This window comes from Phodopus roborovskii, unplaced genomic scaffold (assembly GCF_943737965.1).
Source record: "Phodopus roborovskii unplaced genomic scaffold, PHOROB, whole genome shotgun sequence".
In the NCBI taxonomy this organism is placed as follows: domain Eukaryota; kingdom Metazoa; phylum Chordata; class Mammalia; order Rodentia; family Cricetidae; genus Phodopus; species Phodopus roborovskii.
This window is the reverse complement of record NW_026126599.1, coordinates 332,778-349,969: the sequence shown is the minus strand read 5'-3', so window position 1 is coordinate 349,969 and position 17,192 is coordinate 332,778. Positions and strand designations below refer to the sequence as shown.

Sequence of the window (17,192 nt, the reverse complement as noted above, 5' to 3'; positions counted from 1 at the left end):
CAGACAGGGTCAACCTAAGAGGTATGTGACCAGTACAGTCTTACAGGGGCCCATGTCAGCATGTTCATATGTGTGTGAGTGCATGTGTACACACACATGTGTGCATGTGGAGGCCACAGGTCAAGCCTGGGTATTGTTCCTCAGCAGCTGTCCACCTTACTTTCCATTAATTGTTTTTGCATTTATTTATTTATTGTGTGTGTATACACTTGCTTACCCATGGGTACGTGCATGGATGTGGTCAGAGGACAACCTATGGAGTTAGCTCCTCCTACCACGTGACCAGGTCATCAGGCTTGCAGCAAGTGCTCCCACATGCTGAAACATCTCCTTTTTGTTTTTGAAGACAGAGGCTGGAGAAATGGCTCAGTGTTTAAGAGCATTTGTTGTTCTTTCAGGGACCCAGCACACACAATCGGGTGGCTCACGCCACCATACCTAACTTTAGCTGCAGAGGGTCTGTCACCTTCTGGACTCCAAGGGCACTGTACGCGCTTGTGCAAATACCCACACACATACATGCACGATTTAAGGATTTTTTTTTTTTTGAGACAGGGTTTCTTTGCACTGCTTTAGAGCCTGTCCTGGCATTCGCTCTGTAAACCAAGCTGGCCTCGAACTCACAGAGATCTGCCTGCCTCTGCCTCCAGAGTGCCGGGATTAAAGGCATGCGCCACAAACGCCCCACAATTTAAAGATTTTTTTTACAAGTCTTATTAAAAAAGATAAATGTTTAAAGATTATATTTGTGTATTCAGTGTTCTTCCTACACACCAGAAGAGGGCACTAGATCTCATAAATGCTTGCAAGACACCATGTGGGTGCTAGGAATTTAACACAGGACCTCTGGAAGAGCAGCTAATGCTCTTAACCTCTCAGTCATCTCTCCAGCCCCAAATCATTTTTCTAAAAAATAAGGTGGGGTCTCTCACTGAGACTTGAGGCTCATGGATTAAGCCAGGCTAGCTGTCCAATGAGCCCTCCAATGTACCTCCCCAGCACTGAGATTGTCAGTTTGTACCACCACACTCAGTTTTGGTTTGTGTGTGTGTGTGGGGGGGGGTGTTTTGTTTTGTTTTTTGAGACAGGGTTTCTCTGTGGCTTTGGAGCCTGTCCTGGAACTAGCTCTGTACACCAGGCTGACCTGGAACTCACAGAGATCAGTCTGCCTCTGACTCCCAAGTGCTGGGACTAAAGGTGTACACCACTGCCCAACCTTCTGGTCCTACATTTTGAACAAGAGCCTTGCACTTTTACTCTATACCAAGACTTACATTCCCTCCCTCCACCCCTTTCTTTGACAGGGTCTCACTATGTAGTCCTGGCTGCCCTGAACTTCACTATGTCAACCAGTCTGGCCTCCATCTCACAGAGATCCCCTTGGTCTTTTCCCAACCCCACTCCCCCAGCCCAGTGCTGGGATTAACAGCATGCACCTCCCCCTCGGAGCTTGGTATTTTGCCAGCATATATGTGCATCACAAGCATGCAGTACCTATGAAGGACAGAAGGGGGCATCTGATCCCCACCAGGAACATGAGTTACAGACTCCAACAGAGGTGCTGGAAATCGAACCAGAGTCCTCTGTAAGAGCATCCAGTGCTTTTAGCCACAAACTTTCACCATGTGGGTCCTGGGGATTGAACTCAGGTCACCAGGCTTGGCAGCAAGCAGCAGTTCCTGAGGAGTTATCCCTCAGTCTTTTCCTTAGGCAACAGAACAGTTATTTTCCCCATTGAGATATTATCTTGCAGGCATGCTGTCTGGTGCCTTGTGTTCATTCCTTCCCTAGGTCTCAAGGCAGGTGTGAGGGGTGGGGATGTCATGAAGAAGAAGCAAAACTGCTTACAGACAACAGATGTTACCAATTGGTTTATTGACATCTAATTCCCTTGGGCCTCCCATCACAGACCTCCCACTAAGAGAGCTAGCCAGATCCTAGCCTAGGTAGTCTCTAAATATGGAGGACTTTGCCCCTGCACGCAGAAGGACCAGCAATGGGAAGAAACCTGCTTTCTGGATAAGCGACAGTATGATGGTCACGCTGAGAAAATAAGGCTCACCTACATTGCAGGACCAAGGGTGTTAATGAGAGTAGGTAGCAATGAGAGGTGCATGGGGCATCTTTCGCCTGCACCACTCAAATAGGGAGACAGGAGACTCACATGGGGCTCAGAAAGGGCTTGGTGCCTCAAAAGTTATTGTCAATGTTCCAGACATCGCCGCTGAGCGCATTGGCTGCCCCCTGCAGCGTCCACGTGAGCAGCGCCAGCTGGCGGCGAAAGCGACTCTCCTGGAAGCCCAAACCTGGTGCCAACCTGGAGGAGTTGGCCTTGGAGCCATCTGAGCGCAGCATCTGCAGGTGGTCCTGCAGGGCACCCAAAGTGTGATCGCCTTGGCCCAGGAAGATGTGGCGGAATGGGGAGTCGGCTGGCGACACGTATTGGGACAGGAAGTAGAATTCCACCTGCAAGAAAAAGTGAGAGAGGTCTGGATGCCAGGGTGCCTGCCTGCGGTTAAGGGTCAGGCACTCCTCCCTCCGATAGGTCCTAACCCACCCTGGGGCCCTCTAGTACCTGCTTCACAGAGGATGTACTTTGTACACTCAACATCCCTTGTGTGCCTGTGTGTATGTGTGGAGGCCAAGGCCAACAGCTGGCAAGGCTCCCTCAGTCATACTCCACAGTATTTGTTGAGAGAGCGTCTCTCACTGAACCTGGAACTTGCCAATCTGGCTACACTAGCTGCTGGCCAGTGAGTCCCGGGTTCCTCCTCTGCCTCTCCTCAGTCAGAGGTCCAGAGGTGCTTTGAATTCAGGACCCGCTTTACCAACCGGGCCCTCTCCCTAACCATTTGCTTTCCTTTGAAACAAAATTATAGGTAGCCCAGGCTATAATTCACTATGTAGACCAGACTGGCCTCAAGTTCACCATTTTCTTTTCTTTCTCTCTTTCTTTTTTTCTTTTCCTCTTTCTTTCTTCTTCTTCTTCTTCTTCTTCTTCTTCTTCTTCTTCTTCTTCTTCTTTTTGAAACAGGGTTTCTCTGTATGACATCTCTGGCTGTCTTGGAACTCGCTCTGTAGACAGACTGACCTCAAACTCACAGAGATCCACCCAGCTCTGCCTCTGGAGTGCTGGAATTAAAGGTGCCTGCTATCACTGCCTGGCTGTGCCACCACGGCCTGGCAAGCTCACCATTTTCTTGACTCAGCCTCGGGAGACATGAAATTGTGGATTTATAGGTGTGCATCTCCACAGGAGCAGCACTTAGCCCTGTCAACACATCTGTTCAAGAGTGCACGTGTGCCCATGGCTTGGACCAGAGCCTCAGTGGACACAGCCACTTTGCCAAATCACTCCTAGAAACCAGTTCTACAGAATTAGGGGCTATCTGAACATGGCCTCACACGATGGCAGCATCATCTTCTTAAACATGAGATTCAGAGGCTGCGCGCATGGCTTGCTGGTAGAACACGGTGCATTTGGTTCCGTCCCTGGCACCCATGTTTCTTTCTCTTTCTTTTTTTGGGGGGTGGGGGGCAAGGTCTCATCACCTCAACCTTTCAAGACATGGGAGTACAAACCCTCCATACCTAGTTGTTTCTGGGGATGGGGCCCAGAAAGCACCCCATGGACTGAGCTACAGCCCTAGCTTTCTCTTTTCTTTCCTTTTCCTTCTCTCGTTCCTTTCCCTCTCCCTTGCTCTTCCTCTTTCATGGCATTGAGCACAGGCTGTAGGGTCAGAGTCCCTCATCTCTAACTTTGGCTCTATCATTTAGTTCCTATATGAAATAAGTTACTTCGCTTCTCTGAGCCTCATATCAGACTACACTACTGCCAACCTCACAGCATCGCAGGAAGTCCTGCTATGGAACAAAATGAAGTAACATCGTTGGCCTCTGTTAGCTCTCTACAAATGCCTGCTGCTATTTTCATTATTGAATTCTGTTTTCAACACCCTGCGCGAGTGTGTTTTTCCTACTAAACGCTGAGTCCTACTAAACTCAAGAGTCCAGGCGCCCCCTTCAGGCATTTCATCCTTCCTGAAGTCCATTTCCTCCTCAGGCCATTGGTACTCCCGCTTTGCCACCTCACCTCCTTGTAAGAAATTTTTGTGATGCCTAGACACTAAAAATCCAAACTCTGAGCCTTGCCTGAAGACACATGCCTGTAATCCTGGTTACTTGAAGGAATGAGGCAGGTGGAGGATCAAAAGTGAGTTCAAGATTATTCTGGGCAACTTAGCAAGACTTTCAAAACATAAAAGAAAAGTGGACTGGAGGCATGGCTCAGTGGTAGAGCATTTGCCTAGAATCCCCCAGTGAGGGGCTGGGGTGTGGCTCAGTGGTAGAGCACCTGCCTAGAATCACCCAGTGAGGGGCTGGGGTGTGGCTCAGTGGTAGAGCACCTGCCTAGAATCCCCCAGTGAGGGGCTGGGGTGTGGCTCAGTGGTAGAGCACCTGCCTAGAATCCCCCAGTGAGGGGTTGGGGTGTGGCTCAGTGGTAGAGCATCTGCCTAGAATCCCCCAGTGAGGGGCTGGGGGTGTGGCTCAATGGTCAGGCATTTGTTTAACATGCACAATGCCCCGATTTGACCCCCGCCACACACACACACACACACACACACACACACACACACACACACACCCCAAACCTAATTTCTTCAGCTATGCAAAGGCTCCCCACAATTGGCCCCTGTTCAGTGATCCACAGCATCTCTTTTCTGGCTTTGATCATTCATGCACAGTTCCCAAGAAAGGCCAGGTCCATTTCCCTGCCTCACCCTCCACCCTGAAATATCTTTTCTTTACATCAACCTCATAAACCCATGTTTTGCCTGTTCTCCAAGACCCAAGTCACACAGTCTAAAGCAGAGGTCAGCAAACTCTGTTTCTGCAAATAACCATGGAGTAAATACTTCAGGCTTTGCGGGTTAAACAGTAGACAACAAAAAGGCGGGCCTTTCTTATCCGCTTCATCTACTGGCAGAGCCTGCAAATGTGACAGACAGGTTGGGTCTTCTAGCCTGACCGGTTTATGAACTCTGTATGCCCGAGATAGTACAAGCAGAAGACAGGGAAAGCGTAGGAGGAGGAGTGCTTTAGACTGCGAGGTTCTGGGATAGGGACCCCAGGCCAGAAGGGGGCGGGAGGGAGCGGGGCCTCACCCTCATGATGCGCATCAGACGCTCATCGCATCAGACATGCGCATCAGACGCTCATCGCTTTGCTCGGAGCTGTAAATCTCCTTCCGCAGCTTCTCCGCCGCCCGGATGTAGTCCCCCCTCGCGGAGTACACCCACTGCAGGGTCAGTCCGCGGGCCTGTGGGTGAGGCACAGTCTGAGATTGACAGATTGGTGCCAGAGCCGATGCCTAGGGTGGGGTCAAAGCGCTGGCAGGGAGACGACCAGGCCTTTGAGGTTAGGGAGGGCAGATCCCAGGCACTTGGGTTGTATTGGTTGTGTCCTCGGGGATTTAGGTGACTGGAGGTAGAAATAAAAAGCTCCAGACTGCAGGACAGGACCTAGCTCTCAGGGCTGGGGGGAGGAGAAGCCAGACACCCCTAGTGATGAAGCGCCCGTTAGGCTGGGAGCGGGATTGGCATCTTGAACCTTGAGGTCCCCAGAGAACTCGTTGAAGTTGCCGATGTGCCTGAGGACCACATCCCCATAGCGGCCGAAGTCGAGAGGCAGCAGGTGATCGCGGCTCAGCCGGATGAGGAGCTGGCCAGCGAGCTGAGCCACTGCCTGGGCCACGGCGGGCAGACGACCTCGCAGCATTTTGTGCAGATTCTCATAGGTGTCCTCCTTCGTGTGCAGGAATGGGTACACCCGATCATCCTGCCGGGACATGGAAGGGCTGGGCGCAGGAACGTGGTGCTGACAGGCTGGGGGCCTGGTGTCCTGGGGCAAGGGCTGGGGAATCTCACCTCCGTGAAGGAGAACTCCACAGCTGGGACCCCCGCAAAAGCGGTGAAGGAATATGCACTGCTGTCCATGGGCAGGGGCCGAATCCTGGGGCAGGCAGATTGAAGGCCTCTGAGGACTCTGTTCCCCCTCAGCCTCCACCCGAGTCTCCATTTCAAACTTACACTTCAGCATCCCAGTTGCGATTGTTGGACACCACTTGTTCGTAGAGCGTCTGTCCACTGTGGTTCGGGGAGTCGACCTGTGGTAGGATGAGGGGTGTAAGTCAGGCTGTGTCTACTTCCAGCTGGCGCATCTGGTGTCCCCAGTCCTGATCCTCTCTTGCCTGCTTCAGGATATTCTCAATGAGGCTGATCAGGAGGGGGCTGGTTTTGGCGTGAAATTTGCCGTCTCCTGAAGAGAAGGGAGGGGAGGAATGAATGACAGGCTCAGGGTAGATTCAATGGCATAGACCGACCTGCGAGAGCGCCAAGGAGGCAACATTGCCCAGCTCACCCAACACTGAGTTGTCCAGGCTCACGTACACTACAGCTTTGAGGTGAAGCACACTGAGGTAGCCCTGAGGATGGGGGGGAAGGTGTGAAAAAGGAACATTTCCCCCTCCATCTCTCCCCATTACCTGGTTACTTGCCCAGAACCCCTAATCACCTCCAACCACTCCATGGATCCCACGCTGCCAAAGTCACCTCCGTCCCAGCTGATGAACAAGAGGCTTCTCCGAGGTCTGAACCCTACACAGAGGGATGAAACTGGGGTCAACACTCCCTTTCATCCTCTCCCATTCCTGTCCCCAAAGGGTGTCCACTCTGTCCTCATGAACCCAGCATCCTCAGCCATCTCGCCTTGCCCCCACCCTGACTGAATAGTAATCCCTTGGAGTGGCTTCTAAAGATGCCGTTTAGTTTTTGATTCATTTGTATGTGTGTGTGTGTGTGTGGGCACACACCCATCACAGTGCGGGGAAGTAGAGATCAGAGAGCAACTTGCAGGAGTCTGTTCTCTCTGCCACCATGTGGATACGGGGACTCCAGCTCAGGCTTAGCAACAAGTGCCGGCTGTTGCCATCTTGCTGCCTTTACTCATTTCAAGACAGGGTCACAAGTAGCCCAGGCTAGCCTCACACTCCCTACATGGTAGATGACCTGCTTCCAACTCCAGATGCTGGAATAACAGGCATGGCCTGGCCTTTCTCTCCCTTCTTCCTTTGCAGTAGTAGGGATTGGTCCAAGGGCCTCTTGAATGCTAAGCAAATTCTCTAGAACTAAGCTATGGCCCAACTCTCTCTTTTTAACTTTTTTTTTTTTAATGGTTTTGTTCTGAAACAGGGTCTTGCTATGTAGATCCAACTGGCCTCAAACTCACATTGATCTTCCTGCACAGTACCGGGAGGAAATGCATGTGCCATCAAGTCTGGCTTTTGTCTGGTTTGGTTTTTGTTTTATAAAATGGTGACTCATGTAGCCCAGGCTGGCCAAGAACTCGTTCTGTATTTGAGAATGACCTTGAAATATTGACCTTTCTGCCTTAGTCTCCCGAGGGCCTGAATTATAGGTATGTCTGGTCAACTCATTTAAAAATTGAAAAACTATTTTTGTGTGTGTGTGCGTGTGTGTGCGCGTGCAATGGCATATTTGTGGAGATCAGGGGACCACCTTGGGAAGCTGGATCTCTCTTTCTACCATGTGGCTTCTGAGGATCAAACTCAGGTCACTGGACTTGGTAGCAAGTGTCCTTATTCACTAAGGCATCTGGTCAGTCCCCCAGGCTCACACATTGATGAGGAAATGGTATATTAGTGAAGTTACTGGCCCAGACCACACACTGGATACTCCAGTCATCAGAGACTCTGATCCGAGTGACCTCTCTCCAGGATATGCTGCCAACTACCTTTGACCTAGGCCAAGCTCAGGACACAGCCCCAACTCACCCAGGTCTTGGTTCCGACCTTACCATTGCTGACCATGGAGGAAAAGGTCCGCACCAGCTCCAGCAGGATGGCAGTCCCCACTGCAGACCTGGCAGCTCCTGGGCCCCATGCATCCCTCTGGGCCCCGATAACAACATAGTGATCTGAGGAAGATGGGGGCAAGGTCTCCCCATGTGGGTCTGGAGGGTGGGTGCTCCCAGAGCCTGGCTCCTTCCTCTCCACCCACCCCTGCTGTGTCAGCTGCCAGCTTCCATGCTGTAGGCGCTCCCATTCCCATAAGCACAGCTTTCTAATCCCTGCTGTGTCAGAAGACCATGCCCATCTCTCCTGGCCCCTGCCCAGACGGACTGATCAATCAATAGACATTTGGAGATCCCAACACAGACACCCTCCCAGCTTGTTCCTGGAGACAGGATCTCACATACCCAAGACTGGTCTCGGACTCCTGATTTTCTTGCCTACACTTCTGCCCAAGTGCCAGGATTATGGGCATGCACCACCATAACAGGTTGTATGAATTTTTTTTTTTTTTTTTTTTTGCTTTGTTTCTACACTGACCTTGAACTTCTGATTTCCTGTCTCTAAGTATGTGCCACAATTCCTGGCTCCTTCCTGTCCTTAATACGGGTTCTCAAGGCTCAGGCTATGTTGCTTAGGCTGGCCTGGACCTCATTAACCTCCCAATTCAGACTCTTGAGTACTGGGATGACAGATGTGAGCGACCATGCCTGATCAAACCCTCCATTCTCTCCCTGCTCAGGCAGGCTCAGCACCTTCCTTAGCCTGCTTTCCTCTTGCAGCTCTCCCTTGCTCCTACTGCCCCCTCTAACACCCTCATCCGAGTGTCACCCCAGCTCTCTGCTTCTCCCTTGACATCCGAGCATTTAGGGTTTCCCAGGTCTGCCCCACCCTGCCAAGCCTGCTCAGCAACCTTTGATTGCCACTACCAGAGTCATCTGTCCAATGTGGCCCTTGTTTAGTGCTTGGATAGCTAGTATAACATCATCCAACATACGATTGCTCACTCCCAGTAGATGGGGAGCTCACTACTGGGCAACACTGCCCATTTGGAGGGTTCTTCACTGCTACCCTTCATCAGTCCCTCATCAGCCTCCATTCCCTGGGTGTCACTCCTGGCCTTTCTCCAGGGCCTCCTGTATCAGTCCTCTCTGGTTGGTTAGGAGCAGAGCCTCCTGAACTGTGGGAGATGCTGGCTAGACAAGCCCACCTGGCTCTGCAAAGCCCTCGATGCAGGCAAAGATGTTAGTGATGGGAGTAGAAGTTCTGTGGTTATTGACCACGAGGCGCAGGTCTGGCCCAGGTCCCAGGTGATAAGGAGAACCTGAGAGGTGTCCTTTCCATTCCTGGGGGGCCACAGGGCCTTCGAGTTTCCTGGAAGGGATGGAGCAGAAAATTCTTGAAGTGGTAGTGTGGCCTAGGCTGTAGAAGAGCCTAGAGCCACATTCCATCCTCTCTTATTCCCACTGTCTGGCTCTAGAGTTTTGGCTCTGTGCCTTGCCTGGGGCTGCCATGGACAGTGGTGGTATAGGCTGTGACCCAAGGGAAAGAGTCTTCAGCACTTGTGGGTGTACCAGATGGTGGGACCTGATGAAGGGTGCACCCATCTCTTTCTTTTGTGTGTGTACACATGCACATGTGTGTAGAAATGTGCATGCACACACGTGTGTAGAGAGAGGCCAACCTCACGTCTTGCCTTTAAGGGCTAACCTCTTTTTGGTTCTTGTTTGTACGTTTATAATACACTTTCTTGTTTGTGCACGAGTGTGCCACAGTGTACGTGTGGAGGTCAGAGGACAACTTGTGGGTGTCGGCCCTCTCTGCATATGAGAGATCTGGAGGTGGTCTTCAGGCTTGCTGCCAAGTGCCTTCACCCACTGAGGCATCTATGACTTTGACAGGATCGGCACTTGGCATGAAGCTCACTAATTTCCCTAAGCTGATGCCAATGAGCCTCAGGGATCAACCTGTTTGTCCCTCCAGTTCCAGACTGCATACACACATACACATTTAGGTTTTGTTTTTAACACAAGTTCTGGGATTTAAATCAAGTCCTCACACTTGATCAGTAAGCACTTTACTGACAGAACTCTCTCCCGAGTCCCAGGGTCCCCTTCTTACTCACCCAAGGGACCCTTCAGCAACCCATCCCCCACCCCCTACACACACAGTGCATCTCTTACCTGAGCAAGTGGACAGCAACGTCTGCACTGATGGGCTGGGCGGGGATGCTGGGAAGGCCTGATGACTCTACTGGGGGGAACTGGGTTTGATTGAAGGAAGGGAAGCCAGGTGTGTAGGGGTCTCCAGTTCCCAGGTGCACCTAAAGTGGAAGGGGTACCTGAAACTGTGGGCCGAACAAGCCCTTTTTGTGTATCCCTGCGCCCCAGGAAGGTGGTTCTGGCTTCCCCCAAGACTCACATGTCCATACACAGCCTGGTGGCTGGGCAGGCCTGGCTTGTGAAGGTCCTGGGAGAAGTCTGCTGGGTCGGGGTATATCAGCACTCCTTGGGCCCCAAAGTTCTGGGCAATGGCTACCTGAGGGAGGATAGAAAAGCAAGGAAAGGTGAAATTGCTCCTGTCATCTGCAGCTGTCATCCTTAAGGGACCGTGTGCAGGTATCGCTTGGCAATGTTGTAACCCTCCCTCAGTGCATCTGCAGCATTTAAAAACCTGTGTGCCCAGGGCTGGAGAAATGGCTCAGTGATTGAAGCACTGGCCACTCTTCCAGGGAACCTCGGTTTGATTCCCAGCACCCACATGGAAGTTCACAGTGTCTGTAACTCCAGCTCCAGGGGATCTGACATCCCATTGATCTCCACAAGCACTAGGCACATAAATGGTGAACAGACATACATTCAGGCAAAAATTTTAAAATAAAATTTAAAAAAACCTCTGTGCAAGTGCGGAGGTAGGGGTGATGGCAGATCTCTGTGAGTTCGAGGACAGCCTGGTCTACAGAGTGAGTTCCAGGACAGCCAGATCTGGTACGAAGAGAAACCTTGTCTCCAGAATAAAACAAATGAACTAGAAAACACAGCCTCCCTAGCTCTTCTCTGTCTGATTTGGCCAAACCTCCTGATTTTGCTCATTGTCAACATTTGTCACTCCTGAGATTAAACCCAGGGCCTTGCATGTGCTGCATGCCTGTGTGGGTCAGAGGACAGCTTGAGTCACTATTCTCCTCCCACCCTGTGTGCCCTGAGAGTCTAAAGTAGGCTAGACAGCAGGTGCCTTTACCTTCAGGGGCGTCTCACCATCCACAGTCAGATTTTTGTTTTCTCTTATTTCATTTTGAAATGGGGTCTCTAGCCCAAGCTGGTCTCAAACTCCCAGTGTAGCCAGGGATGACCTTGAATTTCTAACCCTGCTTCCTCCTCCTCAGGGCTGGGACTGCAGGTGTGCACCACCACACCTGGTATATGCACTGCTGGGGAATCAAACCCAGGGCTTTGTGCATGCCAGCAAGCCCTCTACCAACTGTGCCACATCACAAGCCCATATGCTAGTTTATTTGGAAAGAAAATTACGTGTGTTTATTTCTTTGTGTTTCAGGGGACAACTTGCAAGAACAAGTTCTCTTTTTCCAGCTCAAGGTCCCAGAGATTGGATTCAGGTTTGCTGGTACTTACCCACTGAGCTATTTCCCTTGTCCCTCTGCTTTGGCTTTTAAGACAAAATCTCATGTATCCCAGGTTGGCCTCAAATTCTTTATGTGGCTGAAAATGACTTTGAACTCGAATCCTCCTGGCCCTGCCCACAAGCACTGAGATGACAGACCCGTGCCACCACATCAGGCTGCCAGCTGTATTTTTATTATTTAATTTAAAAACTGGGGCATGCCAGGAGGCGATGGCACACATATTTAATCCCAGCACTCGGGAGAGATGGGCAGGTAGATCTCTGAATTTGAGGCTAGCCTGGGCTACAAAGTGAGTTCCAGGACAGCCAAGGCTACACAAAGAAACCCTGTTTCGAGGGGAAAAAAATCGAGACAGGGTCTTGTTATGTAGCCCAGGCAGGTGTTTACAATCCTCCTGCCTCAGCTTCCTAAGTAGCTGGGGTTACAGGTTACATACATCCTGTCTTCTGCCAACGTTTTTTTAAATGTGCCTGATTTTTCTTTTCTCCAGGTGACAGCTTCCCATGAAGACACGCGTGTTCCCCAGACCACTCGCGCCTCGCTTCACATGCTGTCCTCTTTGGTTGGGACCCTCACCTTCTGGGCGAAGCTGGTAATCCCAACGCGCACTAGCAGGAGGCTGCCGGCCAGCTCCACACCCTTGGATTTCAGGTCCTGCAGATCCTCCTGCCGCCCATAGTGGGCGTACACCAGCTTGCCCTGGGAACATAGTGATCTTTGAGGCACAGTGCCCGGTTCCCAACTCTGGCTACCCATCAAGGACTTGGTAGGCTCCCCATGGCGGGACGGCGGAAGGCGCTCACCGTGGCGTTGCCGGTGGCGCTGTAGGGACAGTAGACTTCCGGATCCTCCAGAGGTAGCTGCTCCTGGATGCTCCCGGTTGCATCCACCCAGTGCAGGGTGTTAGGGTGAGCCCTGAGGACGGGGAGGGTGAGCACCTCTGGCTGTGCAACCCCGTGACCTGTCCCCTTGTCGCCTCCCCAGACTCACAGGTCTGGGAACTGAAGCCCCACATAGTGCGTGTCAGTCCACACGTGGTCCAGCTTCTGGCGTGAGAACATATCGAGGATGTCTTGAACCAGAGTGGCCATCCTGGCTGAGCCGGCCACGCGTTCCCGGAGGCTGGTCAGCCTGAGCAGAGAGAGATCACACTGGGGGCGTGTGGGAGGAGGGTGCAGGAAAGGGGGGCTCCCATGTTCCCCCGCAGAAGTGGGAAAAACGCAGGCCTGGAGTGGCATCTAACGTAACCCAAGCTAGCCTCAAACTCAGCTAGAAAGCACTTGAGAGGTAGAGGCAGGAGGACTTCAGACAGAACCTCACCCTGTCTGATTCTATCACCCAGCAAGAAACTGTCACCTAGTCCTATTCTGCCACCTCACCTCGGGCATGTGCTGCCCTCTCATGGTTTGTTACCAACTCTGTTACCTACGCAGGGAATTCAAACTACCTTCCCCAAATCACGGAACCTGGCCATTCCTGGAGTGGCCACATCTGCCACGAGGCTCTTGGATTTCCTGCCCTCCAGTCTTTCTAACTGTGCTTCCTCCCTCCTTCCCTTCCTTGTAGGGTATTCTAGGAAGTCATTTTATCACTGAGCTAGGGCAATTGCCCCAAAACCACCTTTACATTTTTTTCTGTTCTATTTTTAGACAAGGTTATACTGAATTGCCAAAGACTCGCTTGAAACCCAGGTAGGCACAGAACTTCTGTTTCAGCTTTAGGATAAGTTAGAACCTGGTTCTCTCCTTCCACTCCTGGGATCCCAGGTATTGAACTCTGGTTGTGGAGTTGGCAGCAATCACCTTTACCAGCCGAACCATCTTGCCAGCTCTGAGCCTCACTTTTTGACTACACCTTTTGAGGTTCTGGTTTCCTCCCTTCATCCTCTCTGTATTTGTCAACCAGCCTGTTGGTCTGACTGTCTGTCTGTCTGTCTGTCTTGTGAGGAAACATTTCCATCAGCTCATGTTTTCAGAGCTTTCAATATATTGTCTTTTTCATCCTTTACTGCTTTATAGAAGGCGTGAATTTAGGAAAACTTGGCAGTAGGTAGCTCTACTCATTTCCTGGCTTTCATAAGATTTTGGGGGTAGTGGTGGTGGGGAGGACAAGGTCTCATTTGGCCTGGAAGTCACTATGTAGTCAAGGACAGCCTTGAACTCTTGATCCTCCTGCTCCTATCTCCCAGGTACTGGGATCACAGGCGTGAACCAGCACACTTACTTCATGCCATTTAGAGGATCGCACTAGGTGAGTTCTCTGTCACTGGAGCTATAGCGCCAGCCTCGACTGGAGGCCTTTTAGCATGATAGAGCCATCTATTTTGATCAAGTTCCCTGCTGTGTGTCAAAAGACACACCATGATCTAGCTCAGGAAGGAAACACATGTATCCAGATGACTGAATAAACACTGAAGATAGTACTAACTTAGCTTTGATCCTCAGTGCAGAGGAGGAGGAAAACCCAGGTGCACACCCCCAGCACTTGGAGAGAGGGGGCTGAAGGGAGAGGATCTCAAATTTGAGGCTAGCCTGGGCTACATCACAAAACCTTGTCTGAAAAAAAAAAAGCTAAAAGCAAAGCAAGTTAAATTAAACAAAGTAGAAAAGGGGCTATAGATGTGGCTCAACGGCAGCGCACTTGTCTATGAGCATGCAAGGCCCTAGCTTCAACCCCAAGAAGTATAAACAAAAAATCTGAAGAAGGCCAGTGAGATGCTCAGCAGGTTAAATGGCCCTTGTGGTCAAGCCTGAGGGTCTGGGTTCAATCCCTGGGCTCTGTGTGGTAGAAGAGGAGAACTGGCTACTGCAAGTTCTTCTCTGACCCCCATCACACATGCATAGCAGCACCCAAGCACCAACCATACCCTGGTAATGAATAAATAACTGTTTAAAACAGAGAGAAGAAGGGGCTGGAGAGATGACTCAGAGGTCAAGAACACTGGCTGCTCTTCCAGACGACCTGGGTTCAAAGCCCAGCACCTATATGGCAGCTCACAACTGTCTGTAACTCTAGTTCAGAGGATCTGGCACCCTCACACAGACATACTTGCAGACAAAACACCAATACATATCAAATAAGTAAATGGATAAATCTTCAAAAAAGAAAGAAACCCAAAGAAGGAGGAGGAGAAGAAAAACTCATGTGCTTAAATTTTTTTTAAATTCAAATCTATTTTTCATTACCTGATCATTACACAAAATAAAATTAAAATGTTATTTACCTATACAAATTATTTTTTTGAGATGGGTCTCATGTATCCCAGGCTAGCCTCTAATTTACTATGTAGCCATGGTTGACTTTGGATTCCTAATCCTCCTGCATCTACCTCCTGACTGCTGGGACTACAGGCATATGCCACCAGGCCCTGGCTCCTCCATTTTCTTTTGCTCAGCTGCTTGCCTCCTAAATAAACCATCTTCAGCGTCTCGGGTCCTTGGATATTTAGTGCCTGGTATCTGCTATCCTTCCAAAGACCGCTGAACAGGGAAGCTGGCGAGGAGCATGAAAAGACCCAAAAGGAGACTTGTGGAACATGAGACGTGAATGGGCCTCCAGTCTGACTTGGACTGGACATTGGGCCAAGCAGGAAGCCAGGCTACTCTTACCTGATGGTGCCCTCCAGGTGCCCCTCCCCAAGGAACCGAAGAAACATGGCCCGGAGGTCACTCCAGTACAACGTGCCCAGGCCGGAGTCAAGGCCCAGCTCAGAGTTGACATCCTCGCCGACCACCAACACGGAGTCCCCGCATGCCTGGCAGGACCCTCGAAAGGCCACGTAGCCCAGGAGGAAGGCTGGCAGGTGGTAAGATGTGGGTTCTCTTATGCCTTCTTCTACCAGACCCCAGAAATGCCCCCAGCCCAGACCCCTCACTGAGGAGGAGGGATGACTCACCCCCAGTGAAGACCAGCAGGGCAGTCAGGATCAGATAGGGGGCAGCCTTTCGACCCACGGCAGCCCAGGGGATGGGAGCTGACTTTCCAGGTCTAGAGTCTAAGGGCTCGGGACCCTTGAGTTCCATGGGGCAGAACTGGACAGGCAGCTCAGCCCCTTCCTCCCAGTCGTCCTCTTCCTCCTCCAGGTGCCCCAGATCAGGGCCTTCCACGCGTTTATAGATGGTCTGAGAGGGTCTTGGGGACCACTGTTGCTGCGTGGAGCGGGAAAGTAGGCATGAAATTAGGGGAAGGGGCCTAAGAGTTTGGGGAAGGATTAGGCAAGAATGGTGTCACTGACTTGGGCAGGAAGGGAAGTCTCAGAGGCAGGCTGGAGAGGAGGGACCCAAGGGGCATGGGGTGGGGCCATCTTATGCATTAGGGAGGGGCCTGAGGAAGACCTAAAGTGTATAACCACCTTCCCCCATGGTCTTACCCCTCTCTTCAGTAGACCCCAAAGTTGCTCCATGCTTGTGCCCCCTCCTGAACTCTGCAAGTAGTCCCCCCAATAATAAACCGTTTGTGGGAGCCCCAGAGGGCCCCTTATCAGCCCTGGCAGGCAGCCTCAGCCTAGGCTGTTCTCACCCCCCAACACAGGGTGGGAACAGTCTGGCCCCGTCCACCCTTCCAGAACCCCACCCCCCCACCCGTCTGGCTCACACTAGATGACAAGGGGCTGCGCCTTCTCCTACCAAAGCTTCCACAAACCCCACTGCTGCGGGCTGACTGCAAAACAATCAATTTTTTTTTTTTTTAAACCTCAGAGCAGACTTTGACCACCTTAGTTCCGGTCACAGGTGGGGGGAGGGGGGCTTAAAGTGAGGGGGCAGGGGAGATACGGACAGGTCCCTCCTTTTTGCTGATCCCACTGTCTCAGTGTCCTTGGGGAAAATCCCCACCCCCCTTGGAAGCTTCATCGTGAAAAATCCCGCTCCTCCCCACCCCTTGCATCTGGTTTTTAGGTTTCCCAACACACAGCCGTCTAATTAACCCGTTAGCTGACCTTGCGGTCCCTACCCCAGCCTCAGGTAGATCCCAACCTAGAGGCATCCTGGTGGGGTGACTTCGGTGGTTTAATCTGACCCATATTGGTTGGAATCTGTTTGGAATCTGACCCATATTCGTTGCTGGAGATGGAAGGGTATAAATGATGTATAGGGGTCAGAAGGGACCCACGAGTAGGTCCTAGGGTCAGGAATCTCTGGGTCAACGCCCACTTCACTATAAAAGTCCTAACCAAGCTACAGTCCTCCCCAGCACCACCACCTCCTGGGTCACTAAATGACTTAATTAGCTGTTTCTCTTTTGGGGTCTACGACTCTCTAAGAATTTGATGAAGGGCCAGAGCCGCCGTTTACCCTCCAGTTTCAAATCCAAGCCGCACGGAAGACACCGGGACCTGCTGTTCTGAATGAGAAAGTTCAGGGCCCACCTCACCCTCACTCCCGATCCGGGTCTCCCCTGGGAAACTGCAGGTCCTAACCAGGTCCAGAAAGATCTGAGCGGTAGGGGCTCACCAGTACCCCAACCCCTGCCTCGTGCCTGTCAAAAGCCGAGTCCTGAGTAGAAAGACGCAGCAGCCAAGTTCGCTTTAGCAACAGGTCCCTGGATTTCTTGGACCACGCTGCCCAGGCGACCCAAAGCCTGCGCTTAGGCCACGCTCACTAGAGCACGCCCCGGAGATAGCCCCGCCCCCGCATGTCCTTTGCTGGGGCAGCCCGCATCGCAACTACCCGGCTCCGCAGT

General features: G+C 51.6%; 1 protein-coding gene across 1 annotated transcript; it reads right to left on the bottom strand.

Annotated features, from left to right (window-relative positions):
- Window positions 1-2,172: 2,172 nt before the first annotated feature.
- Tfr2 (transferrin receptor 2) lies at window positions 2,173-17,187 on the bottom strand. Its single transcript, XM_051205298.1, has 19 exons — window positions 16,884-17,187; window positions 15,883-15,936; window positions 15,409-15,661; window positions 15,122-15,308; window positions 12,504-12,644; window positions 12,317-12,428; window positions 12,090-12,212; window positions 10,292-10,408; window positions 10,054-10,193; window positions 9,081-9,244; window positions 7,876-7,995; window positions 6,574-6,656; window positions 6,421-6,484; window positions 6,251-6,318; window positions 6,090-6,166; window positions 5,928-6,012; window positions 5,611-5,838; window positions 5,186-5,320; window positions 2,173-2,466 (listed from the first exon to the last, which is right to left on the bottom strand). The coding sequence occupies exons 2-19, from the start codon at window positions 15,913-15,915 to the stop codon at window positions 2,191-2,193; spliced, it is 2,406 nt and encodes an 801-aa protein (XP_051061255.1). The 5' UTR covers window positions 15,916-15,936; window positions 16,884-17,187; the 3' UTR covers window positions 2,173-2,190.
- Window positions 17,188-17,192: the final 5 nt, after the last annotated feature.

Bases quoted from the DNA above. Each gene is read 5' to 3' on its own strand.
- Tfr2 (XM_051205298.1), bottom strand. From the start codon at position 15,915: ATGGAGCAACTTTGGGGTCTACTGAAGAGAGGG. The intron at 7,996-9,080 runs GTGGGCTTGTCT...CATCTTCCTCAG, and splicing joins CGAGGGCTTTGCAGAGCCAG to ATCACTATGTTGTTATCGGG. The intron at 6,657-7,875 runs GTAAGGTCGGAA...CCCTCTGTGTAG, and splicing joins TTCCTCCATGGTCAGCAATG to GGTTCAGACCTCGGAGAAGC.